General features: G+C 50.5%; 1 protein-coding gene across 1 annotated transcript; it reads left to right on the top strand.

Annotated features, from left to right (window-relative positions):
* Positions 1-633: 633 nt before the first annotated feature.
* LOC121083460 (cystathionine beta-synthase-like) lies at positions 634-24,853 on the top strand. Its single transcript, XM_040583915.1, has 16 exons — positions 634-645; positions 2,352-2,506; positions 6,376-6,482; positions 8,837-8,971; positions 10,405-10,484; positions 11,734-11,865; positions 13,132-13,201; positions 14,467-14,558; positions 15,670-15,795; positions 16,846-16,930; positions 18,559-18,664; positions 19,260-19,331; positions 20,569-20,703; positions 21,269-21,377; positions 22,102-22,186; positions 24,702-24,853. Exons 1-16 carry the CDS (start codon positions 634-636, stop codon positions 24,797-24,799), a joined length of 1,599 nt encoding a protein of 532 aa, XP_040439849.1. The 3' UTR covers positions 24,800-24,853.
* Positions 24,854-26,627: the final 1,774 nt, after the last annotated feature.

Below are 26,627 nucleotides of genomic sequence, written 5' to 3'. Positions count from 1 at the left end.
AGTTAATTCATTAGGTAAACAGGGATTTGCTTGGGAAGATACACTCAAGGCCAACACAAATCCTGGCTTGCAAGGAAATGTATTTTTTTTCTTCCTTTAATCCCTTCCAAGAAGCAACAGATTTGGCGGTGATGGGCAAGGGCACTGGGAGGCAAAGTCTGCCAGGAGAGTTTTTGTCAACTGCAGGGCTGGAGCCATGTTGGCATGACCGCCCTGCACCCTCGCGGTCTCTCGCTGATTTGTGAGGCTGGGGTTGGCGTCTCCGGAGGAGGAAAAGGCAGCTCAGTGCCTGATGCGGGGGCAGCTCGCTGTCCCCTGCCTGCCCTGCTGCCTCAAGCCTCGGTCACAGGGCCAGGCAGCGACACAAGGCTGTTGACCTCCATCTTCAGAGATGCCCTAGGGCCTCTGGCTGAGAAGAAAGCTTGGCTGCACACCACGGGCTATTTCAGCACTCTGCCGTTGCTAGAATAATGGTGTGGTGTATTTTTGTGTTTCAGGGAGCAAACCGCAGCCCCATCCTCCCAGCTAGTGGGGAAAGCACCAGGGAAGCACGGCGCTGATCTCGGGTAGTCCTGCCGCGCTGCTTCAGAGAAGCTCCCAACAAGTGGGTGAAACGAGCAAGCAAGCAGGAGGATGGCAGAAATGGTAATTAAGGTTACCGTTGGGCTCACATGTTGAGCCACAAATTAATTAGATTATCAGGACCCAGCCATAACAGTGTGCTGGCTGCTTGCCTGGCCGATGTGAGTCAGCTGGGCTTCGCAGGCGCTGCCGGCACCCGGTGTCTGGGGCAGGTGGGGCGGTGGCTGTATGGCCTGGCATGAAGGTGGTGCTCTGCAGACAGTCGGCCGCCGCTATCTGTGCCGCGCATGTCGGCTCCAGCCTCCTCCGGTCATTGGTCTGGATTCCCGCCCCGGGGCAGTACCTAGAGTGGGCTTCCCACATCCCCTGCCCTTCTGCAGGCAGCCCTCTGCATTTGTGTCACTGGTTTGGTTCTGTCAAATTTCAAAATTATGTCTTTGAACTTAAATGTAGAAGGACGGTCCAACACCGCGCCCTTGAGAATTTCTAGTACAGTAACGTTAATGAGAGCATTACACTTGCTGCAATTGCAGAACACACCACTGCAGTAGTGCAGGAAGGTAGGGCGGGCTATGCTACAACAAGCAGGTTAACATCAACTTTCCTCACCAACCAAAGACAGACACAGGTCTCCAACCACAACTCTACTTAGCTGCAAGGTCCCTTTAATTCCACAAAGTCCGAATTGAAGCAAATTAATTCTGTGAACAAGCCAGAAAGGAAACTTCCATTTACCAAAATCATGTGTCTTTTGTCCATGCAGCTGGTTTCCTTGGTGCCAAAGGGTGGCTGATGAATTGCAGAGAGGGTGACACCAAAGCTCCATGTAACCCTTGTTTCTGCTGTTGGTCAGTAGCAGATGCCAAGAAGAGACTATAAAACCAGACTCCTGTTTTTCTCTGTATATGCACCAGCAATACAGAGAAACCAGCTCAGCACATTGCCATGTTCACAGAGCATAGGTACCATTAGGGCCAGTGCGTTTGAAAGCCACTAATGAACTCAACCATTGAAGACCTGTTTAACCCTTTTCTGGTTCCACTTTTTCCTGCTCTGCTCCTATAGTTGTTCCTGATAATTTCATTTTGCCATACTATTTGATGCTGAGATACAAAGTGTGTGTCAGTCACCTTCGCCAGATCCCCCAGGATTTACAGCCCGCTCTCACCACCAGCCATCTATCTGTCTCATTTCCAGTCTGATGAATTTTCCTCCATTTAAGCTGTTTTACTGTGGAACTTGCTCTGTACCTCTGAGCACCTTTGCTGCCTTTCCCTGATGTTTTGTTTTTATCATTTTTTTTTCATTTTTAATACACTTGGATGCCAGAGTAGAGGTATCCTCTGGCCCTTTAAGGCCCACTACCACCGTACAAATATTCTCAAATTATTGCTGGGCAGACTCATCTGCAGTTTCTTCACTGCTAGGGTGGAAAATACTGCTCTTGACCAAACAATTAAATACAGCGCACCAAATTTTCTAGTGGAGGGGATGCTTCAATGTATGTTAGAGCAGGGGAAGATTTACCAGAGGTGGTGGCCAGATGATGGTCTACCATGTACATGGTCTAGTGTACCACTCTGAAAGAGCAATTTTATGCTCTTTCTGTTAGAACAGAATTTTTGACATGCTGGTAGGGGTGCCCCATGCAGGCTGGCTGCCCTGCTTTCACCCACAAACGTCCTTTCTTGCTTTTGACAATCATTGCCCAGATGCCTGCCCACCCGCTTTTCCTACCAGGAGGCTGAGTCTCTGTTTCCACAACACAGGAGCTGACCAAGACGTGCCTGCTTGTGAATGGCAGTTGTGTGGGAAGTCAGGAAAGCAAAGCTGACAGCACATGGATTCTTCCCAACTTGCCCAGTAAGTGCACGTGGACAGCTGCAACGCCTGCCACCAAGTCTCCACACTCCTGTATGCCCTTGTAAGTAATTCTTTCATGCTGGTTATTTCAGAGTGCAGACAGCTCGGTATCTTTTCCTGAAGATGAGGGACTATTGTTACACCAGGATGGTTATGACCAGAAGTCAGTAGTTAGACAACACGTTATGTTAATGATGGTTTATCTTCCAGAAGGCAACATTCATCTAGTATCTCCTTTCCAGGAAGAACTTTCTCACTCCCTTTAATCTTGCAGAAAGATGTAGCTGGCTCAAGACTCAGCTCTGTGTTTTCCAGCACAGATTTATAAGCATCTGCTAGTTTGGGGCGTCTTATTTTAGAAGAATTAAGGTGAACATATTTCAGAGGTACATTTCAACGAGGGACTTGTACACTTCTGCAAAACGGACTCCATGAGATGTGGTGCTGCACAGCAGAAGTGAAGGCACTCCCAACAGCTGGGCACTCGCAGAGATGCAGCAATGGCTCTCCTGCCTGTAGCGGAATGCTTGCGTACATCCCAGAGCTGTTGCACCCATCCCATTGTACAGCACAGTCAGTGAGAGCCGTGCGGTCACCAGTCGAAGGGCTGCAGCTTGGCTGCCCTTGTTCATTCAAGCAGTTGGAAGCTGTGTGTAAGGACATTTCAAAGTACTAACAATGTCTTTACCAATGGGTAAGAGACCTTAATGAAAAGAGATTACCAGTGCCTGGGCTTTTAAATAAGCAGAAAATGGCTCACACAGAGGTTGGCCCCTCTCTATAAGCGGCCCAAGAGCTCAGTGCAAAGCGAAGTGGTTGCTGTGAGTGGTTCCTGTCCTCACACCCATGGGTGTCCTCCCAGGGTGAGGTAAGCTGCTAAAGTTCCCAGACTAGACTCAACAGGAGGTGCTTTAACGGCCCAGCAAACCATACCCAGGCAAGCTATTAAAGGTGAGGCTGTCCTATAAATATCAGGGGAACTGAGGCCAAGCCCAGGCTGTGCCAAAGATGTAAAATGTGAACTCAGCTTGGCATGTGAGGCCGTGGAACCCACAGGAGGTGCAGCACTGCTCTGCGTGGACGCCTGCTAACCAGGGGTGGCTGAGGGAGCTTCAGATGGCATGCCAGGCAGGACATGGCCAGAGCACAGCCACCAGCTGGCATGTGTGAAGCCCAGAACTGCCTCTGGGCCTGACCCATGAAGGAAGGAGGAGTGGTCTCCACAGCCTCAGAGCTGATCCAGCAAATGTGCATCCAGGTGTCCACCCAGTGCAATCCCTGCAGCGAGCGCCCAAGGAGAGGGTCAGCTCTATTCAGTCAAACCGTTTTGGGTTTTTTCTCAGTTATTGCTGAGCAGGTTTCTATTGTTTTTTAGCAGCATCAGGGTGCCACAGGGCAGCAAGGCAGAGCAAGTGCCAGGACCCATCCTACCCTGCAGCCAGATGGGCAGCTGAGGGGGGCATTGGGGCAGCCCCAGACCTGGGCACAAGGCAGCTCCCTGGCGAGGGGCTCTGGCTGAAGGGGCCTATGCAACATCGCTGGGACTGGGATTGAAACATAACCCACTGTACAGCAGTGAAGAAAGTACACTGGGAAACATCACGGCGTTTCTCTGACTTTGCAGCAGTGCATGGAAGGGCTTGTTGGTTTCCTTGTTCTGGGTAAACCACAGCTGGCAGCCAACGAAGCAAAAATCTCTGGACTCTCTGAGATTCTCATGTGAAACCTTGATTGGGTTTTGGGGGTAGAAGCAGAGGATGGGGGCAGAGGGAGAAAACAAGATGTTATTTTAATTAAGAATATTAACTATTTAAATCTTTCCAAAGATACAGAGGTAGACTAGTTCTGATATCCCTTGAGCCAATTGTGACCCACCATAACCTCAGCAAGAATCACTTGGTTTGCGAGGACTGGTTTTCCCCTGGACATCTTACAGAATAACATACCATGAGTAAAAACAGGAATCCTGGAGAGCAAACATCCTTGTCTACTGCCATCTTGAACTGACACCGGCAGCTGTAGGACTAGAGTGTCCCCACCACATCCTTTAGGAGCACCAAAGGCATTTTGCACAAAACCTTGTATTCCCCACAGACCTGCTGCCCTCAGGCACAGGCACCAGCTGGGGATGGAGGCTGGCCATATTACTATTGTTTTTGTAGTAAAATATGGTAGTGATTAGGTAAGGAAATTGATAGGAACTGCAGAAAATTTGCCCCAGAGTGAGAGAAAGGCTATTCTTTTTAGGGGATGCTAGCTGGTAGCAATGCAAAAGAGCAGTCTGGTTTCTGGTTCCCACCTTTGCCCTCCCAGCAAGGCTCGTCCCAGCATGCAGGGCAGCACAGGCTGCCTCACCTTTCCCCTCGCCAGGCTCCACCGCTGCAGACCCCGGGGCTGCGCAGCACCTCACCACACCGCATCATGCCCTGCTGAGGTTCAAAGGGCATGGTAGCATCTCATTTACCACAATTATGAGCTGCAGGTAAATAAATGGCCTTGCTTGCTTCTCCTGAGCTGACTTTCTGCAATCTAGATGTAATATGCAGGTTGCTCACTTGAAAGCCAGGTTCTAGTTAAATGCCTCAGCTGCAGCTGCAGCCTCCTTGTGCCATGGCTCAGCCCCACTGAAATCCCTGGGCATTTTGGTGGCTTTTAGAGCAGATGGAAAATGGCTGCAGCTCTGCAGAAAGCTCATTCATTGAGTTATTGCCTCACATTTACCAGCACTCAACAGAGCTTGTGGTGTGCACGGTAACACTTCCCAGGGAGGGAGAGGGAACAGCATGCGTATAAAGCTCCATCATTTCTGAGCCTGAGATGTAAGGAGGCTGGCTGCTTTTGGTAGTAAAGACCTACACTAAACCACTATCCCTGTACCCTTGCAAAGCAACAAGTGTTTATATCATGCTTGCAAAACCCAGGGGGAGGTGTGTGTGTCTCTAAGTAAATCAGTGTGTCATCACTGTACCATATGAACTTTCTGTCAGCAGACAGCCATCTGCCTGGCTGTGATAGCAGACAAGGATAACTTGGGTTCAAGGTTCGGAGGATGATAGTAAGTGAGAGCTGTGCAAAGGAGAGCTGAGTATTGAGGGAGTGTGGCTTTGTCACCCCACTCAGAGAGAGGCATGCTGGCTGTCAATGCAAGGCATTTGTGGCCCCAATAAACATAACCCTTATCGATCTTTTCCTTCTGTCTTCTAAAAAGTTCAAGGACATGAGTTGCCTGGCTGCATGGCCAGATGCATTTGCTTGTGTGTTGGATGAGCAAGTCTTTTTCATTCTGGTTGCAATTTCTGTGACTTGGTTCTTGGCTTCTGCCAGAGTCTACCAGAGACTAGCAAAACCAGGAGGCTGAATTGCACTGATCCAAGAGCTCAGTTTAATTATTTGCAAAAAAACCTCCAGAGTCCTCTGTGGCTTGAGCTTTTCTGATTGCTTGGAGCCATCCTTGCAAGTGTGAGAATCTTGGCCAGGCAAGCAGCGGTTGGCCCAGAGATAGCTGAAAATGTGAAAAGTGGAGGTGGTGCTGGGTAGGACAGAGGAAAGAGGAGGAGCCTTGTGTTGTGCACGGCCTTCTGGTTTTCTCACCCACTACATAACATCCCGAGGCTTGTCAGTTCTTCTCACTTCACTCAGTTACAGGCCTTGCCTAGGGTCTTGGAGAACAAGATATTTCAGAACAGCCCTGAAAATTAATTACATTATTTTTTATGCAAAAGAATTAATAAGTCATTGTAAGAGTGATAGAAAACCATAACTAGCTCCTGTTGCTGTTAATTGTTCATAGGGAGTTTTTCTCTTGGAGTTGGGGTGTCTCTTGGTGGCCTTTCTAAAGTTGCTGAAACCTCACTCATTTTATCTTGGTCCGTTTTGCACAACTGTTGCTTTGATGTGACTTTGTCTTTTTTTCCCCTTGCATTATTTCAGGCCAGAAGAATCGAAGATCTTGCCCAACATCCTGAAGAAAATTGGCTGCACCCCAATGGTCCGAGTCAACAAGATCGGGAAGTCCTATGGGCTCAAGTGTGAGCTCTGTGAGTGTCCCCTTTCCACCAGGTTTTTCCATACCATGAGGTGAGGGTGAGGGGCGGTGTTGGAGGGGAGCTTCAGAAGAGGCTTTGTGGAGAGCAATCACAGATGGGGAGGGCCAGATGTAGCCCATGCTGAATGCTCCCACTCATTGGGTTACGCGACAGTCATTTGTCAGGCCAAACAGGTGGTTTCAAGCTGCAATGAGCAGAGGGCTAACGGTAGTGGAGGCATCTCTCCTCCCAGATAACTGCAGCACAAACTCAGAGTGGAGCTGGGCTAAATTTAGGGATGGGTGATGAGCAGGGATGCTGCAGCACCCGTGGTAGCATGCGGCATGCACAGGAGAGACTGGCCCAGTCTTCCCGAAACATGGTGTCTGGAACGGGGCAAAGAGGATGGTAGGATCCTTCCCAAAGCCTGCCCGGGCAGAGGGAGCAGTTCAGGCTGCAGGAGGGACACACCACCGTGGCCCCTAGATGCCAGGCAGAGCTCCCACGTGAGGGGACTCTGCTCTGCCGTGGCATCGTCTCTGCCAGGTCAGCTGGAGCTGGGCCAGGGACTGCTGTCTGCTGTGCCACTGTCCCGGGGGGAACAGACAACTTCCCTTGAGGACCTTCCCAAAACACAGCCCCGGTTAGAGCAGCGAGGGCTGCAGACAGCTGGGTTTATTAAAGACATGTGTGTTGGGCCCTGGTGCTAAAAAGCCAGGCCAAGGTGCTGGCTGCAGGGCCAGGTTTTCCAGCAGGACCCAAGTCCTCCTCCAAGGGAGTGTTAGCGCGGCGCTGGTGCTGTCTTGTGTAAGGGCTGGGTTTAGCCTGGTTCCCCACAGACACGAGGATGACAAGATGAAGCTGCCTCTGTGCATATGGACTTTTCAGTCTCCTTTCCTATAACTTTTAACCCTATTAATTAATTTCAGCCAAAATAGGCAGGAAGACGGGTGTCTCAGAGGCAGTAAGATTCACGAGTGTCGCATAGCCGGGTAGGGAGGAGGGACTTGGTGGTCCTGTTTGGCAGCTGGGGATCCACACGGCAGCCAGCCTCCCCCGGGCGCACGGCCACATGAAGCGTGCTGTGCCCTTCAACCAGATCCCTTTGTGGGATCTGGGATCTTTGGGCCCCTAACCCTGCAACCTCTTGCATTGCACCGCTTCTCACTTCCCTGAACGAGACCTCGGGGGACCGTAGGGGACGGTGGAACAGAGGTGGCAGAAGCAGGAGGACAGGTCTGCAATGTCTGGTCCACCTCTGAAGCAGGCTGTCCCTTGGAGGATGTCTTGCTGGGGCAGGCACCTTAGGGGCATGGGAGGGTTTGGTGCAAACAGCTGCGGGGAAGCCGAAGAGACCCTGTTGGCTGGGGTGGTGTCTCCCTCCCCTGGTGCGGGAGGGGAAGGAGAGCAGGGGGCAGCAGCTGCAGGGCCCTCTCTGAGCTGCAGGTCAGCACAGAGCCTCTTACCAAGCAAATACACAAACGCTTGCAGCGCTGCTGCATCAAGGAAGCAGTTACGGTTAGATGTGATTACTTTCTAATCTCTTTGCCTCCAGGGATCTCTGTGCAGCTGAAGTTTTGGCACTTCCCATTACAGAATGTAATGACGAGCACAAGATTTTTTTCCCTGTTCTGGCTGCTCATGTACTGGGTTGATTTCTCAGCTTCAAGTAGCTGTCTTTGCTAGAATTAAGTGACAGACACCCTGAAACTAGTAATTTCTCCCTATTGCCCATAAAACAGAGCTCAGTACCGTCAGTTCAGGTGTAGTTGTTCATCAAAACCTTGGTAGGAGGAGTCCTGCCCCGGGTGTTAGCGGTGTGGAGGGCCTGGTTGGGAGCCGAGGTGTGCCTTGCAGTTTTTCTTTATGGCACCCCATCCAGGACTACAGATCACCCCTACAGAAGGGCACCTTTTTAGCTGCCTACCAGTAACTGCCATGCCCCAGGAAAGGCTGAGACCTTGCTGTTAACCTGACAGTGCCTTGCTCAGAGAAGAGTCCTCAAAGCAGGGCAGCAAGGTGTATCATACCGGTGTGGGACCTTCCACCTAGCAATCACTGTATGTCCAGTTGACTTTAAACCCACCCAGGATTTACCAGGCCTGCCCGCTGCCTTCAGGGTGCTGCAGGTAGACGAAACGTGGGGGAAAGATGGACTATGGGCAGGTATGATGATGGGTAATACCATGACGAGTGGTGACACCCTGTAAGCAGATGGTGAATGGGCTGCCCTGAAACAAAGGACCATCCTGCAGGGCAGGAATGTGTGTCCTCAAATAACTGCAGCAACGGCTGGGGGAGCAAGGAGCTGATGCTCCCCCGGGGTGCAGCTCGTCCCTGACAGAGGTTCCCCTTTTAATTTCCAGTGGCAAAATGTGAGTACTTCAATGCGGGGGGCAGTGTGAAGGACCGCATCAGCCTGAGGATGGTGGAAGATGCAGAGAGAGCTGGGATTATAAAACCAGGAGACACACTGATTGAACCCACTTCAGGAAATACAGGTGGGAAGTACAGGGATGCTCTCTCTGCCTGGGTACTGGGCAGGGTGGCATTTCTGAGGGGCTGCAGGAGGGGCAGGGATTCAAAGAGCTCTTGCACTTGGAATTACAAGGCCAGCTTGGGGCCCTGCGGCTCTGGCTCCATCCTCCCTTTGGCTCCCCTCATAGTGGCCATGGGCATCCTGGGGTGCTGAAGTGCCTCATTGCTGAAATTCCCAAGGGTCTGCAAGGGTCCCATGCCTGCACAGGCATGCCCAGCGGGTTACCTTGTGGCAAGACAAACAGCTTCAGCTGGAGGAGCTGGGGCAACCCCAGGTGTTTTCAGGCTGGAAAGCTCTTGAATATTCAGAGGTTCCCAGAGACAGTTTCCCTGACGGGCTAGAAGATAAATAATCTATTTTTTTTCCTTGTCATCCTGCTCAAGCACTAGACAATGTATGTCTAGTATGGGGTATGAGATGAGGAGGGACAGCAGAGAAGCCTCCCCCCCCTATTTTGCAGCCTGCACAGGACCACGGAAGCAAGTTTCCACGTCTGTTTGCTGCTCCCTTCACCAGCACCCCCGCCCCAGCAGGGATGTGTGCATAGCATGATTTCCTGCAAAAAGGCCCATCGGAGGCTGTCAAGGCACTCTGGATGGAGTTGAGGCCGTGTCCCTCGCTGTGCTTCCTGCCTCCCCCCCACTAGTCATGAAGAACAGGACTCGTCTCTAGGAATTTTGCTCCTTACTGGCTTGTTGCTGCAGGAACTCCAAAGACAGCCCCTCTTGCCCTGGCCACACCCCCCCCCCCCCCCCAGACACTGGAGTGAGGGGACCTGTGTGCCCCCAGGGCTGTTCCCCAGGTGGCTTGTGCTGGCTCCCTGCCCACCCGGGGCAGCTGGGCAGCACCACGCTCCCTACAGCCACTTGAGGGGACACGCTGCTCCAGCCTCACCTTCCCTGTCTAGCTGGGGAGCAGCTGGCTCCATCCATCATCCCCAGTGAAACTGGAGCAGAGGTCCCCTTCGCTTGCTCACCACAGGGTGACATGTGCAGCTTCGTGTGTGCATCCCCCCAGCTGCGAGCATTTGAGGGGGAGGGGAAGGCACTCCTGAGCAAAATCACCTCTCTCCTGTTTTGGAAAACAAAGGAAGAGGTCTGAGCCTCAGTGAGGGGAAGAAAGCACTCCCCAGCCTTGCCATTTGCTCTGTGCCACGCTAACAGACTCCTGCAAGCAAGAGGGATACTTCAGCTTGGCTCGCCTGTTAGTGCATCCTCCCACGCTCCCTTGGCACATCCCAAGAGGCTTGCAGAGGATGCCCTCACCTATAGCTCATCGGTGAACATTTCTAGGTTATGTTTGCTGGCAGGAGAGTGGAATGTAGGAAACAACCCACGTCAGTTGGCCTTGCCAAATGCTGTTGTCAACCAATTCCCTTTCCTCCTCACCGCCTAGGAATCGGGCTGGCACTGGTAGCTGCAGTGAAAGGTTACCGCTGCATCATTGTCTTGCCGGAGAAAATGAGCATGGAGAAGGTCAGTGCTCTGCACGGTATTGCCCCACAGCCGGGGAACATCTCCTTCCTTGTCTCTCTCTGACTTTCCCTTTCTAGAGATGGAGTGCCCCCTCCTTTAAAGGGTAATGAGCCTTGCCAAGCACACAGACATAGCTTTGCAGTTATTCAGAAGACTTCCTCTTGATGAAAAAAAGCACACTGTGATGGCCTGGCTGATCATCTAGCGTCAGCAGTGCAGCTGGGCTCACACGTTAGCCAAGCATGGTGCACGGGTGCAGAGAAATGGAGCAATACCTGCTGTCTGTGAGGGCAAGGGCTGGATGGAGCAGAGAGGAGGCAGGCAGGTGCCAGGGCTCAGCTGCTGGTCCTGCTGACTTCCCCTCTGACATTTCACATGTCATTTGGTGTCTCTGTGTCTCTGCAGTTGTCTTTAACCTGGAGACACTTATAGTTGTCTGAGCCGCTTTCTTGAGATGGTGGAGTCAAGTCACTTGCACGACAGCTGATGACCAGATGAAACTGCTATCCTGGAGATGGCAGAAATCTCCACCTTGGGGAGCCAGAAGCCTCACAAGCTGCTCAGCTGAACTCATGCCAGTAAAGCCAGACCTGGACCCTGACTTGGCTCAGAGCTGAGCCCTTCTCCAAAGCGCCACCCTCATTTCAATCTAAATCTCACTTAAGCTCAGTCTGGATCAGATGCCACCTCCAGCTGCCATGGGCTTCATCTCCAGGCACCCCAACACTCACCCACCCTTCTCTTTTGACCCTCTCTCCCCCTGACAGCCGCATCTCCCAGCAGATTAATACTCTGGGGACGATTTGCAGTTGCTCCTTCCCTGTGCTTGGTGAGGGGAGAGAAGGGACATAGGGCAAAGACAGCTTTAAGACCTCCTCCTTGCACGCAGGGGCTCAGACCATAGCACACAGGAGATGCTGCTCCTCCCTACAGTTCCCTCTGCCCCTTTCTCCGTGCACCAAGGAGCAGCACAGTGTTAACCTCTGCTGTGTCCCCAGCCTGCCCTCTGAGTAGGACAGGGCACGTGGCCAGGTTTGAGTCTGTGTGTCAGCTTCAGGCAGGAGGCCCTGGGTGCCAGGACGATGTCAGAGATAGTATAACTGAGAATCAGACATTGTATCTCCAAATGCCAAATGTCTCCTGCATGCAAAGCTCCTCTGGCATCTGACGCTGCCTTGTGCCTGCAGGTTTGGATTACCATCTCTGTGTGGGATTGGTTGTGTTACATCTACTTTCTTCCCTCCCAAAGGTCGATATTCTGAAGGCGCTGGGTGTTGAAATTGTGAGGACCCCATGCACTCGTTTTGATGCCCCAGAGTCTAACATTCGTGTTGCCTGGAAGCTGAAAAGTGAAATCCCAAACTCTCACATCCTGGACCAGGTAAAATGCCAATCCTCCACTGACTCTCTTTCCAAACACAGTTTGTGGCATGTGCTCCGAGCGAGTCTTTGGGGGCTTTGTTTAAACTGGAGACGGAGACAGGTTTTGGCAGTGTTTTATGATGTTTGAAACTTAAGCACTCTTCTGTCAGGCACGGAGCGGCAGAAACAAAATAAGAGTCACTTCCAAACCTGTAATGTTTCTGCCAAAGCTGGATGTGGGTGAGGCTGGGTTTTCTTGCACAATTCAAAACTCAAATTGCTTCAGATTTAACTTTGACCTGAAAAAAAAATCATTTTTTTTATGCCTGGCTAGCAACCTCTGTCCTGCCTCACAAACAATCCTCATTCTGTAAAAGGCAAACACTGCTGATTCACACCAGTGGTTCTTGCAGAACTGGGTCTTGTGCAGGAGGGCACCTCCTCCCTGGGTCTCACCCTGCTGCAGGAAGGCATCCCTATGGCAGGCAGGCAGCCCCGGTAGTGCAGAAAAGTCAGTGAAGTTCCTTCCTTTTAAGAAAAAGGGAGCTCAGTGTCTGAATATGCTTTTCAGAAGCAGCCTGGCCTATGGGTGTGAATACGGAGCTGCACACATTTCAGTGCTGTGCTTGTGTACCTTCTGTGGTAAATCCCTCTGCACAGGTAGGACAACTGCTCTGGCCCACAGTTCCCAGCCACCTGACTTGCTGCACTGCCAGCTACAAATGCCCCTAAGTGACAAAGCAGCTCTCAAAAATGGGAATAGATAGGATACTTGAAAAAAGTTTTCTAATATGGCTTTTGAGAAGGGATTTTTTTTTGGTTTTAGGAGTATTGTGAGGTTGTGTTTTCAACTTTTCCAACGCAACAGTAAAGGTTAAAATGCTTCTAGCTAAGCAATAGCTAAAATACCAAGTAGCTTTCTTCCCTCTGGCAGCTAGGGCTTTAACAAAATAACCAGATCCCACAAAACCTGGCAATGCAGCGTATGGGACAGCCGCACCATTCTCATACTGAATTGACACCAAGTGCCAGACAGCAAGTGTTTGTGGGCACATTTAATCTTCCAGTGTGGTCAAATCCCAAATGTCCTTGGAAATCTGTCTCGAAGTGACAACCAGGAGGAATACCTGTGACCTGGCCTGGCTGGGTTGCAGCCCACCCCTTGCCAGGGAGAGGAGGGGGAAGTTGCATGCTTTGGGTAAAGCTCATCGGGAGCTATTGCTAGTTTGGTATTTGTCCTATGCTTCACACAGTAACTCATGCTGTTCTCTGTTGAAATAAACAGTACCGAAATCCAAGCAACCCCCTGGCTCATTACGACACCACAGCTGAGGAGATCCTGGAGCAGTGTGAAGGTACTGTCTGCGCTGTTGCTTCTACGTGCTGAGGATGTGCAGAGGGCTACAGCTCTCTCTCAGAGGCTCATTGGACATCATTTATTGACCTAATTGTCTAGAAAAACAGCCAAAAAGGCTTCTGTAGGTGAAGGTACCCTTAATAATGTTGACACACGGAGTGTTACAACCTCTCATAATCCACTCCAGACACACCTGAGCCTGCAGGGCTTCCCTGCTATAGCCTCCCATTTCAAAAGCCTGAGGGAGGACACCAGAGGCTTAACAAATTCAGTTTCTACCCAAGGAGGAAGAATGAGGTCTCTTGGTGGCTACAACATCTCTGCAGCCTGTCAGCTGAGAACACAAGATTGCCCAAGAGACCTCACGGGGGAATATAAATCCATCAGGGCCTGGCAGGCTGTGTCTGATCCAGCACACTCATTTGCAAATCAGAATAGACTGAAACTTCACAGACTAATGACATTTGATGTGATGGCTGGGGGAGGGTAAAGGACTATCCCAGTCCATGTCTGTGCTGATAGAAGTGAAATCTGTTGCCAGTACTGGGAGCACTGCAAAATGTAAACAAGGCTTGGGGGTTTTAACTGGAGAACAGTTATCATAACACTAAAGCAGTCGGGTAGCAACAGGAGCAAAAGAGTCCCAGTGTTCCCTCCACTAGTGTGTTTAGACTTGCTCCTACTGGCTGCCAGCTGTGAATTACAAGTCCCCTTTTCCCAATGCAGTTGCAGCATAAGGCTCTGAAGGCCTGACTGATTCTGTTCCTACCAGTCCTAAATCAGTATAATTTTGTTGCTGCCAGTGGGGCTACATCTGACCGGCACAGGTGCCGGGGCAGAGCTCTGCCATCTCTCCACTGTGAATGTTAACACTAGCTGAAAACTCGTGCCTGTTAATAGGTGCTGCTATTCACATGTGTGTTTGCTTTAGTGTGCCGTGGTTCGAAAAGGCTGGAAGTGCTGAGATACTCCCTCCCCCTTACACCAGTAGATGCTAAAGATGTGAAAATCATGGACACCAGTGGAAGATTTGCAGGCCATCTTCAGCCCTCTGTGCTGAGGCAGGATTAACTGTGGTCAGATCCTGCAAGCTTATCTGAGCTTCTCCGCAGGACCATGCTTTGGCCGCTAGCAGAACCTCTGCCTGTCCTTCCTGCACATGGGGTTCTAGCAGCTGAGGGACATGGGGGCCCTGAATAAAGGGGAGACTGCGCTGGAGGCCATGCTGGGTCCCTGCAAGCATCTCTCTTCCCTGACCTGCAGGCAAGGTCCACATGGTGGTGATTGGTTCTGGCACAGGAGGCACTGTCACTGGCGTGGCCAGGAAGCTGAAGGAGAAATGCCCAGAATGCAAGGTAAGCTGGGAGGCAGGGCTGCCCACTGGGAGCCATGGTCCCCCTGGGTTTTCCTGCCTGTGCTTTTGATCAATCCTAACCCCATGGCTCACCTGAGCTAGCAGTTGTTGTCTCCACCTGTTTGTTTTTTCACAGCAAGTTTGGCTTTTGTTGGAAGCAATTTGGTGTTACGCTCAGCTTGACCTAGATCCATCTGAGTTCCTTAGAAGTCAAAGGCTCCACAGCCCCATTAATGATCCCACCTGCCTGGTGGTCTTTGCTGATATCCACTGCAGAAGTGGCTGGCCCAGGTGACAGCATTACTGCTCCCAGTTAATCCACCTGCTGAAAGTTTCCACTCTGGCAGCTCTGAAGGGAAGAGTGCAGACTGTGCAAGTGCTCCTCATCTGCTGTCGCAAGAACCTCCATGCTTCATGGTTGACACCAGTCATAGATGCTCATTCTGCAGAGCTTGTGCTTTGAGGCAGACTGGAGACCTGACAGTTACCACTTCTCTGGTGTAGCCAGTGTGCGAGTGATCCCTGATCCACCAGACACAAATCGAGATGGTGTGGACCTGGGCATTGGATTACCTCGCTGACTGCTGAAGCTTTGTCTGGGGCAGCTTCACCACCCCTTCTTAAGCTGTGTGCTGAGGGAAGCAATCTCAGCCCAGACATAAAGTTATAAGCAACCAGGGAGGTGTCACTGTCAGCCAGCAGAACTAGATTCAAAAGTTTGCCTGTAGCCACCAGTTTCCACAGGTTTGAGCTAGCTGGCTGGCTTTGCACTGGAGCGGATTAAGGAGCACTCACGCTGTCCTAAGGGCTGAGGTTTGGAAGTAGCAGATGACAAAGAGGCACTGACAAACACCTTGAGGGTGATAACATTTTAAGCCACCGGTCACTTCTTCGGCAGCTGAGCACTACCTAGGATCTATCTGAAAAACCAATGGGGAACCGTACCCTTTTATCCTGGAAGCTCTCCATACTGCCAGTGGATAGGAATATCAATGAGTATCACGGGAAGAAAAACATTGGTGATAAGGGTGTGGGTAATTTTTGCTTTGACTTGTGTGTTTGACTATTTCTGAACTCCCTTTGTGGTTTAACAAAAATTCCTTCCATCAAAGATCATCGGTGTAGATCCCGATGGCTCCATCGTCGCTCTGCCCAGTGAGATGAATAGGACAAACACCACAACCATCGAAGTGGAGGGCATTGGGCATGACTTCATCCCTACTGTCCTCGACAGATCAGTAAGTAGCTGTGTGGTGAGTGGCCTCTCTCTCATCTTTAGCTTCGCATACAGCCTACTCCCAGGTTCAGAGGTACCAGCTCTGGCACCCGGCTGTGGCCCAGCCCTAAGGCTACTTGTAAACCTTGCTAGTGCAGAATAAGCTTGTTGGAGGGGGGGGATTGGGACACTGGCAGTAAAGCATCTCTCCGAGTAGATCTGGGTATAGCTGATCTAAAAGGAGAAGGCAAATACAGGGGCAAGCAAGGAGTATGTCAGAGCACCAGCCTCCTCAGCTCAGCCTCACCAGCGCTCGGAGCGCACCTTTTTCACTGTGCTAACACAGAAGACAGAAGCGGTCAGTGCTGAGGCTGCTCTTCATCACGCTAGCATTTCCCGAGCCTTCGCTGTCGCAGGCACCACATGCACACAATAGAAACCTTGTGCCATTTATGGGCTGGAAGACAAGATGCAAGCTGCATAAGACAATGAACCTCATACCACTTCTTGACAAATTTCTTCTCATTGTAACACTTGCCACCAGGCACAGAGCTTTAAAGCCCTAATTCAAGCTGCCTGTTTCCCCTGGCCTCATTGTTAGAAAGGTTCCCCAGACTCATTTTGCTTTCTCAGACCCCAGACTCATTTTGCTTTCAGATGTTAACTGCACCTCTGCTGTTGGCATGTGGCTTTAGAGCTGTGGCCTGTAATAACCCCAAACTCTTTCTGTAGTTGGATCTGATTTTGTCTGGCAAAATCTTGCCCATTGATGTAGCTTAGCCCGGAACATCATGAACACCATTCCCTCTCCTCATCCTGACTCTGGACCTGTCAGACATCCCTAACTCTCCAAGGAAAGAGCGCTGGCTGGAAAAGCTAGAGTGGGTGCCTGCAAGCAAGGAGGCATCCTCCAGACCAAGGATGCCCTGACAAATATATTTGCTTTCAACAAGTGTGGAAAGCAGCTCAAAGCTGCCAGATGTGATAGGCGTCAGCACCACAGCATGCCTCAGAGGGTCGGGACAGCCTGAAATAACATTGCCAAGAACCTACCTTCCTGCTTTCTCTTCAGGTGGTTGATCAGTGGTATAAATGCAACGACAGAGACTCGTTCCTCATGTCTCGCAGGCTGATCAGAGAGGAGGGATTGTTGTGTGGTAAGTACCAATGACAACAGTTGCTTCTCTTAAACTTTCTGAACCTCATCTTTTTGGGATCAAAACACTTCAGGGTAGGTGCTCTCTGCATTTTGTGTCTGCTAAGTTAACAGGGCTGGGTAGCCAAACCTCAGGCTGGTGTGTAGGTCACTGTAGACTTCAGAGGTGTGGCAGTAAGCGTGTGGTCTGGGATCTGACTCATCGGCCACAATAATTATAGAAGCAATAACTCTCCTCTTACTGGAGCACTTTTGCACATGGAACTGGATCTTCAGGCCGAAGACCTCTTCTTGGCAGTGTAGTGTTACACAGGCTAAAGGGAGGATTAATGGGACCCAGGGCAGGACGGGTGGGCTAAAACTGTCATTCTGTTAACAACACCGTGAAGCTATACTCTGTTGTTAAGTGGTTGCCACACTAGAGGTGCCAGGTTTGGACCAGGAAGGTTTGAAAGTAAAGAAAGTGTAAGGTGTTCTTACTGGGTATTTCTCCCTGTGACAACAAGCTGTAAGGAATCCCACCAACTTTCCAAAATGAACAGGTGCCCTCAGACAAGCCCTGCCTGTACCCTAAGAACCTCTATAGAGCATCGGCACTTTTTCAGCCTTCCCTGCCACCAGGCAGATAGCCATAGGTTTGCATCCAGGACCAGACAATATGTAGGCTTGTGGTTACAGCTGATAAAAGTCCCGAGCACTCACATCGAAGGAGTTTTGAAAAAGATCTGGTCATTTGTAATGAAATGCTTAAACATTGATTTAACCTCGCAGGCACAGCGTCACTGTGTTTCAACAGAAACCACTTGCCGAACTCAACTATGATTCGTGAATAGCTTCATGTTCCCTGAACTGCATTTTTCAGGGCCTTTCCTCATTTGTTTGAAAAATGTGACCTGGTGCTAATTAACCTGCTGTAAAATACGTGCTGCCTTGAATGCAGTGTGTAATTGGCACACAGATAGTGGAATGTGTTTGACTTCCAGTACTCAAACTACTGGTGGAAGAATTGCCTCTGTAAAGCAGGGACCTGCTTTCCCTACGTGCAGCAAACCACATGCGTGCACACAGACACAGGGAGTGTTTAAGTCTTCCCATCACGTTGGCCTGGTATTCCAAGCATGAATGTAATGTTTATGTTTTTTTCAGTCTTTACAATGCATTTAAAGCCAATCTTTTATTGTCAAATATGTCAGCCAGAAGCTCCAGATTTGGCATGGTCTCCTCCTCACCCAGAGGAAGGGTGCCGCATGGGCAGCAGTGGTATGAATGTCCCTGTGTTGAATGGCCCTTAGCCAGTCTGCAGAGCCACCACAAGAAGTGGTTCATGAAGCTCGTAAGGTCACTCTTACACCGCCTCAAAGGCCCATCGCCAAGAGCCACCATATGAGCACGTCCCTTCAGTCCCTGCATCTTCCTGACCCTAAAGCCTACAAGGCAGTGGAGCTGACTGTCCTCCCTCTCCCAGTGTCTTGAGCTGCCCTGGTGTACAAGGTGCCACCTCTGCTACTGCTTTGCCTGGGCACCCCTGTGCCGTTAGCCAGGGCAGCACTGTGCCCCACACGTCAGGACCATGGCCCTACACCCTGGGCATCCCCTACGCTTTTCTATCTCTTCTTTGTATCCACCCAGGTGGCAGCTCGGGCAGTGCCATGTCGGTCGCCGTGCGGGCTGCCAAGGACCTGAAGGAAGGTCAGCGTTGTGTCGTCATCCTGCCCGACTCTGTCAGGAACTACATGTGAGTTTCTCGCTTCCTCGCCTGCTTTCCAGCATCATGACGGGAGCTCCCATAGCCCTCCCCCTCACTCTCTGCATATGGCCTGGGTCGAGGCCATGGGGTCTTTTAGTGGTATGAGCTTAGCGCTGCTGAGCCCAGGTGATGTGGGCTGCTGGAGAACCACCCTGATAATTCTGGTACCATGGTGCCCAGACTGAGCCCAGAGCTGGGAGCCTCCCTTGAGCAGCTTACAAGAATAAAAAAAAAACCAACCCAAAACAAAAGGGAGAAATCTCATACCACTACGGCAAACATCAAGGGCTGGGTGTTGGGACACTTGGGTTTTATTTCCTCTTGTCACTGACTGGCTGCACGGAGCAGGAATCAGTCAAGCTACAGTTTTTGAACTTGCATGCCTAAAATTAGGAAGGCAAATAGCTGGCATGCTTCTAAGAGTTACTGAGCACCCGCAGCTCCCATTGACCTTAAAAGGGGCTAAGAGCAGCCAGCTGCAAAAATCATGGGAGCCCCAGGGCAGTGCTGTGGTCTAGTACATGAAACAAAGCACGACTTCTTCTGGAGGCTCACAGACTTGCTCTTTGTTGGTGATTTCTAGGTCCAAATTTTTGAATGATAAGTGGATGACAAAAAATGGTTTCCTGAATGACGTCCAGGAGCACAAGCCTTGGTAAGACAACTTCCACTGGTATAAACTGTGCTAAGGGGATCAGCTTTCTGCATCTGGAAATTATTATCTTCAAAGGAAAGTATGATCTTTTAGTATTTAGAAAAAACCACCATTAAGTCCAGATTCCTCTGGGGAGGCTGCAATAGCAGCTCCTCTCTTTTGAGGTTAGGTATCTCCATTCTCCAATCAAAGTCTATAAAGGAGAAGTCTCCATCCTAAAGTTGCCAGTCTGCTCCCACATAGCAGTTACTGTCCAGGCCACCTAAACCCTGCAGAGAAGAACAGATAAGCTGGACACCTAGCTCCACTCACAACCTCCTCTCTCTACTCCACAGCTGATGTGCAAAGGAACATCAGGACAGTGGGGAGATGGGTCCCTCATGTAGCAAACACCCATTCAAACAGGTCTGGAGGTCTTTCCAGGGACAGGGAACAGTAGATTTTCATTTTCCAGAGCTGCGGGCCAGGAAAGATGACCAACTCAGCTATCTTTTGGATGCCATGGGAAGAGTCCCTTCAAGGCAGGGAAACTGCTGATGCCAGTTGACATGTGGCTGGGCAAATGCCAGTTGTTTAGAAAACACCTAGGCTCACCTTAAAGACAGCATGTATTACTGATGTCACTGGTCCTTTGGGTTAATATAACCAATGGTTATTCCAAAATATTTCCTAAAAACTTCATTTCCAAGGCCTCTTGTTCCCAGCTAGAATTGCTCTTGGCCCTTCCAGCCTGTAGCGTTGCCCTGCCTTTTCTGCAAGGACGAAGGGCTGAGATGAGTTGGGAATTGCCCATCGTCCCCAGCAAACAAGCATAGCTTGTCCCTCATAAGTCACATGAGCATCTCTGCCAGGCCGTTTCCTGGAGGAGCTGCAAATGCTGCATTTTGAGAACCAAGGATGCAAACCAAAGAGGCAGAACTGGTAGGCCACCCCACTCACAGGCTTGCAAAATGAAGCCCTCAGCAACTTGCTTGGATTCAGGACAGCTCAGCACCTGGCCAGCTTCTGGCCTCAGTCCCACCGCTGGAGTTGCATGAACACTGGGTGTAGGGAAAGAGCTTGGCTTCAACAAGACCTGGCCATGATGGACTTGTAGCATTACTGCTTTGGGGACAGGAGTGGGGTGAGCTTTGCAGGCAGGCGGAATATCTCTGCGTGGTTGATCTCATCCCTCCTGGCCTTGCCTCCCTGAGCACGGCAAGTTAACAGCTTAGTGCTGACATTTGTCTTTCAACAGGTGGTGGAACATCAAGGTGCAGAAACTGAATCTCTCAGCCCCTCTCATTCTCCTCCCAGAAGTCAGCTGTCAAAAGGCAATCGAGATCCTCCAGGAGAAGGGATATGACCAAGCTCCTGTTGTTGCTGAATCAGGGTAACTATTTTTACTCATTACAGAGATGGCCATTCACATAGACAAAGCAGCTATGATGAAGCTAAAGAGAAAGTCCCGTTTACTGATCCATTAACAGGGCTCTTGCATTGGATTCTGCAACGCATATTTTTAAGATATCATCTGCTTCCTTGTGAATATTCATTAAGAAAACTCCCTGTAAATGAGCTAGTTAAAGTGAAAGACAAATCCAGTGCCCATCAGACTCAGCAGAGGTTGGATCAGTGCACAGGCAAGAGGAGGTCAGAGGAAAGGTGAAGCCTGGGTGGGAAACCCATACAAATAAGCAGCTGGAGACCCCACAACTTTTCTTTCTCCCGGCTGCTGAGCCCTGGACTACAATGCCAGACTTTAACTACTGTCAAACCAACAGTTTGGTCAGGACAATGATCTTCTTGTCCTGCTCAGATGAGGAGAAATCTGGTGCCTCCTGCTGATGGCAGCAGCAATTTAGTCACTGACTTCAAGGGGAGCAGTTCAGCCCCTACATAAAACATGTGCCCTAGCTTAGGTCTGACCTTTTGGAAAACTCCCTGTTCCCTTACAGACTTATTTTGGGAATGGTGACCCTCAGCAACACCCTCACCTCAGTGCTGGCTGGAAACGCACAGTTCTCAGACCCTGTTACGAAGGTCATCTATGACCAGTTCTCAAAGGTACCGCTAAGGCTGTGGCTGGTGACAACCACTGTCCAGGGATGGGGAGAGGGGGAGAGGTGCACCACCACCCTGAGGTGTGACAGCAGCTGGGAGAAGAGGTCAATGAAAAGACAGAGGTGAAGGGAGAGAGAGGTGGGAAGGTGGTGGTGACATCATGGAAATGAGAATAAGGACAGGCACCTGCAAAAATGCTGCTGAGCCTGTGGCGTTCAGAGGTGGGAGTTTTCCTGCCAGGAGCAAAGTGTGTGACCGTCCACTCCCAATCTTACATTGCCAGAGGATTTCGTCCAGCTGGGGAACCGACACCCTCTGAAATCAGAGCCCAGCCATTGCCCGTGCTCAGCAGGGCTGGGGCAACAGGCACGGACTGACAGGACACTGAGCAGGTCCTGTGGGCGCGCAGGGGAGGGGTGCCTGTCCAGAGATGGAGTGAGGTAAATGAATGGTGGTTTAGGGGAGCTGGAGCCATCACCTCCTGTTGGCCCCTGGAGGCCCTTTGGGCTGGAGGCAGACAGTGCTGTATTTCAGCTACAGCAAAACTGGGTTTGCATCGCCTCCCATCTCCCCAGAAATAGCACGGATGAGTGAGGCACACCTGATCATGGTCCAGTCGGGTGCCGCTCTGCCCGCTCGCTGCTACAGTCAGAGGCAGGAGTCAGGCTTCGCACCACTGTCCTCTAAATGTGAAGTGAAACATAAAATCTCTTTTTATCCTGCTTAGATTGGCCTGGAGGACAGCCTTGGAAAGCTTTCCTGCATCCTGGAGAACGATCATTTTGCTATCGTTGTACACGAGCAAATGCAGTGTAGGTATCTGCAGAAGCACTGTACAGGCTTTGTACGAATGTTTGAGAGTGGAAAGGGAAATTCTCAAACTGAGCTTGGCAGGTATCAGTGCAGCTGCGCCACACGTGCAGCCCCTGAGCCTTTGCAGAAAGGATTTCTGCCCCGTGGCCCTGCAAAGCCCAGGAACTGTTGGCTTTTCACCCGCTTCCTTTCCTGACACCACAGGGATGAGGGGAGAGGGAGGAAGCCTTAGCCACAGGAGCCGGGGACCAGCACACTTCTGGATGTGTGTCCTGCAGGAGTACTTCCCAGATCATGGCCATGGGATCTGTGCTGTCCCCCCATGCAGGGGTGATGCTGAAGCATCCATCAGCTCCATCCCTTCCCCTCACCTCATAGTTTCCCGTGGAAACCCACCTTTGGGGATGGGAATGTTTTCAGTGTGGGAATTCATCTTGTCCCCTCTGACAGCCAAGGTGGACTGGAAGCAGCTTGGGGTGCAGTTCCTTTGCTGTGCAGCTGTAGGCTCAGGCCTCCAATACTTGTTTAATCTCTTGACCTTGAATTCAAATCAGTGCCTTGCTGGTTGTGGGCAACAGAGGAAACAAGGGGGAAGTTTGGGACCTTCATAGACTTAGTATCCCAAGGGCAAGGTCGAAAGGAGCATTTGGGCACATTACATCATGCCTAGGTGGAATTCAGGCATGAAAATGTAAAGGAACAGACAACACAGTCTTTATCTGACTGCTTAAAGACCTGCTGTGCATGCCCAGAGGCTGCGCCATCTCCTCTGAATGCCCCTATTCCCACCCGCCACCCCTGAAGATGCAGCCAAGAGCTGTCCTTATGCCTGTGTGCCCCAAGGGGTCTGGGTAAATTGATATGCTAAGGGACCTTTCGTGCTGGGTGCTATCAGACACCTACCCTGGAGGCCCAGGGTAAGTTGAGAAAGCTGAGAACAAATGTGTGGGATCCTAAGCAAGCCTTGTGGCAGGGGCATGAGTCGGGAGGCACAATGCTCACTGATGCACGCAGCCTGGGGCATCTGTGTTTGAGCCTTACCTGGACCCCGACTGGGTGGGTATATGAATGCTCTGCCAATTCGGGAGCACCGTTAGGCTAGTCCAATAAAGCAGCCGTACCAGCAGCTTTGCCTTATTCTCAAACCACTGTACAGCCACCCCCTCCTCTGTGAAGCAAACCGACCCAGTAGAGTCACAGTCACGTGCAGTAGGACCGCATTAGCGTGAGGGTTGCTGACACATCCATGGCAGCAGGGATCACGCCTTGTTGCTCCTCTGACCAAAACAGGTATGGTGGCAGACACTGTTCTGCAAATCTGACCTAACACACCTTTCCAGTACCATTATACTGTAGAACTTCTAGAGGTACAAATTTGGCCTTATCTTGAGGGAGTTGCTTTGTTTAAGATGTTAGCAACATTTAAAAAAAAAAAAAGCAGTCAGAAGACCCATGCTTAGTTCTTCTAAATTAGAGCTGAAGGGTGTAATTATACTGATTGTATGGGATTATGCATTGAACATGCAAAGCATTCCTATGGTAAGCAGCATACAATATTGCACTGTATTGACTGCCATCAAAGGGCTGCCTGCTGAACTCGGGGTGTCTGAAATCCACCGTGTGTAAACAGACCGGCCCCTCTGCTTGTATCTCCGTGGCCTGCTGCCCTGAAGCTCCATCAACTCTAAAGCTGGCTTGCAAGCCCAGCCACGTTCCCACAAAATGTTGCAGACAAAAGTCTGTCATTCAAAACTGCCTTTGATGTCCATTTCCAATTGTCTCACAAAAATAATGCTAGGCAGAATTCCCTTTCTCAGCCATGCTGCCATAAAATAATGAAAATCTGTTTTGTGTCACATTTCAATATAAAATAAATAGTAGGCTCAAATTAAATGATACCCACCAAAAACTATCAGCCAGCTGTATGCAGTGCTTCTTGCTCTGTTGTTCACACAACACTCATTTTCTTTTGCAGAGCTGCTGTCTTAACACTGTCACAGTTACCCACTTATTTGTAGTTTTCTTCCCATACCTCTGGAGCTTGCATTTTATCTCGTGTTTGGACTCTGGTGGCTAGTTTTACTTTTATTTAAGAAAACATTTATCAGATAGTTAAAGCAATTGTTGCAATGCTGTTTTATTAATGATGGTGTAGGATAAGAACAGAGTAGAAAGGGTCTCACTGCTGCTCTTAAAGAGTCTCATTAGTTTGGCCTGAAAAATTTTGTGGTCATAGAAGCAGGACTGGAAGAGAGATTTGATGAAAACAACTGGGAAATTAAGTTTCCTGCTCTGGTAAATGTGCAATTTTTGCAGCTAAAACCTCCCTTATGTGATCCCAGCAACACACCCAAGGCTGCATCAGTCATTTCTGTTGAGGCAGAGTGGAGCCAGCTGCTGTCCCCGTTAAGGTTTTCTTTTAATAAACCAACAGCAACCTCTGCACAGCTGGTGGGGGGTGGTGTGTGTATTCTTTTTTTTCCGCCACTAAACTGGCATTTTCTGTGCTTACAGTCAATGGAAATGGCAGTTCCTTCATGAAGCAGATGGTGTTTGGTGTGGTCACAGCGATGGACCTCCTCACCTTTGTCAGCAGAAATGACAAGAAGTAGCGCAGTAGCTTGGCTGCACCCACCTCCCCCCACCCCCCGGCACAGGCAGCTGCCCCCAGCTCCAGCCCCCCGGCCCAGGGCGCCTTCTGGGCTCATCCAGCTGAGAGTTTCTCAAAATGACTAGGTGAAAATTGTAATGTAATAACCATTTGTCTGCTATATGCCACCCAGAATATCACTAAAGAGAAGATAACTAAAGAAATTGCGTTTAATAGCCATATGTGGTTATGTGGAGTTTCCCAGGGCTGGAGAGGGAGAGAGAGAGAGAGTGTGTGTGCGTGCGGGGGGGAGGGGGGGGGGGGATGTTATTGCTCAGATTTTAGCAGGGGCAGGGTTGGTGTGCTTGCTAGCAGTAGTTCCCATGCCCTGCTGGTGTTGCAGGTGCCATGAGCCTCTCTGGTCCCACCAGGGCCAGAGCCTGACTGCCCTGAGAGAAGCAGGGCTAGGGACAAGCTACGTCACAGCTGCACGTGCCTGCCCCAGTTCACCCCTCGTTTACACACGGTGGGTTTTGGAGGCCCCAAGTTCAGCAGACACCCCCAGGAGACCCTCCTCCTCACCTCTGGGGGCCAGAGAGGCAGCAGGAGAGGCAGGACCCTGGGGGAGTGATGAGGAGCAGGGAATGGGTGGGATGCAGCGCCCCAGTATGCAAAAGGTGGGGAGCTGGGCAGGAGGGATGGGAAGGGACAGCTGAGGGCTGTGATGGGCAGGGAAATGAGGTGCTGAGCCGGTGTGGGATGACCGCTCCTGCAGTGGCAGCTGGCCTTGGGAAGCACCTTCCTCATCTCTGGGGGAGCTGGTGGCACCAGGTGCCTCACCCACAGTCCCACAGGAGGCGACAATGAACCAAACCCGTTCAAGAAGTGAAGACTCATTCTCGCAACATGGTGACTGGGGAAGGGGATATGGCTTCATCCCTGCACCCTGGAACAGTCATCTCATGACCATGCATCCTGAGAGCTCATTATGGAGGGGCTGAGGGGAAGGCAGGGCTGATCTTAATTTTGCTGTCAGGGTATTATGTCTCAGGAGTGATAATGAAGGTCAGAAGAGCAATTTGCCATGGCTGTGTAAAAACATAAATGAAAGCAAATGTGAAAGGCAGCCTGTGGGACCAAACTGAAGTGCCATTGAGACCTGGTTTGGGGGAGTTGCTCTCAAAGGATGTGAAGAGCTTTGCAGTCTTTCCTTAAGTCTCAGGAGCTGCTCCAAGGTTGCAACAACCAATCTCAGTGTTGGCTTGCTGTTAAGTGGCTAGTCCATACTTTCCATCTAATCTAGTTTGTATAAGACTGTTACTAGGTTATAGAATGCTGAAGTATTTATTTTTAGGAAGAGTGTCTCTGCTGTCTTTTGTTTCCTGAGTGACACAAGCTGTATCAGACCACCTGCAAGTTTTTGCTTGAGTAATAATCACATTTGCCCAGAAAAAGTAAAAACGGATTAGCTCAACCTCATTATATTGTATTTCTTTTAGCAACTCTGTTGCAAACTGAAGGATATTAGTCCCTGCAGGTATTCCAAACTCACATGAAGAAGTCTTGAAGTGCCCCATGAAGACCAGAACTGAGTCTGAATCTGGACCACTTTGAAGCCCAGGACATGCCAGACCCTTCCTGACAACCCTGATTGTAATATGCAGTAGACCTGACTGATAGAGATTTGCCTACACCCGACAGTCAAGGGCACATCTCTCCACAGGGACCTCCCTGTCACTGGGGGTTGGGATGCTCCTCTCCAGCTCCCAGATCCCCCACCTCCTAAGCAAGCACCCCAATCTGATAGCTCTTGCCCCGAAGGCGGCTCATGAGTTTTAAGGTTAGGTGTG

This window comes from Falco naumanni, chromosome 2 (assembly GCF_017639655.2).
Source record: "Falco naumanni isolate bFalNau1 chromosome 2, bFalNau1.pat, whole genome shotgun sequence".
NCBI classification, from domain to species: domain Eukaryota; kingdom Metazoa; phylum Chordata; class Aves; order Falconiformes; family Falconidae; genus Falco; species Falco naumanni.
The sequence above is the reverse complement of the archived record's forward strand: the minus strand, read 5'-3'. Positions and strand labels throughout refer to the sequence as shown.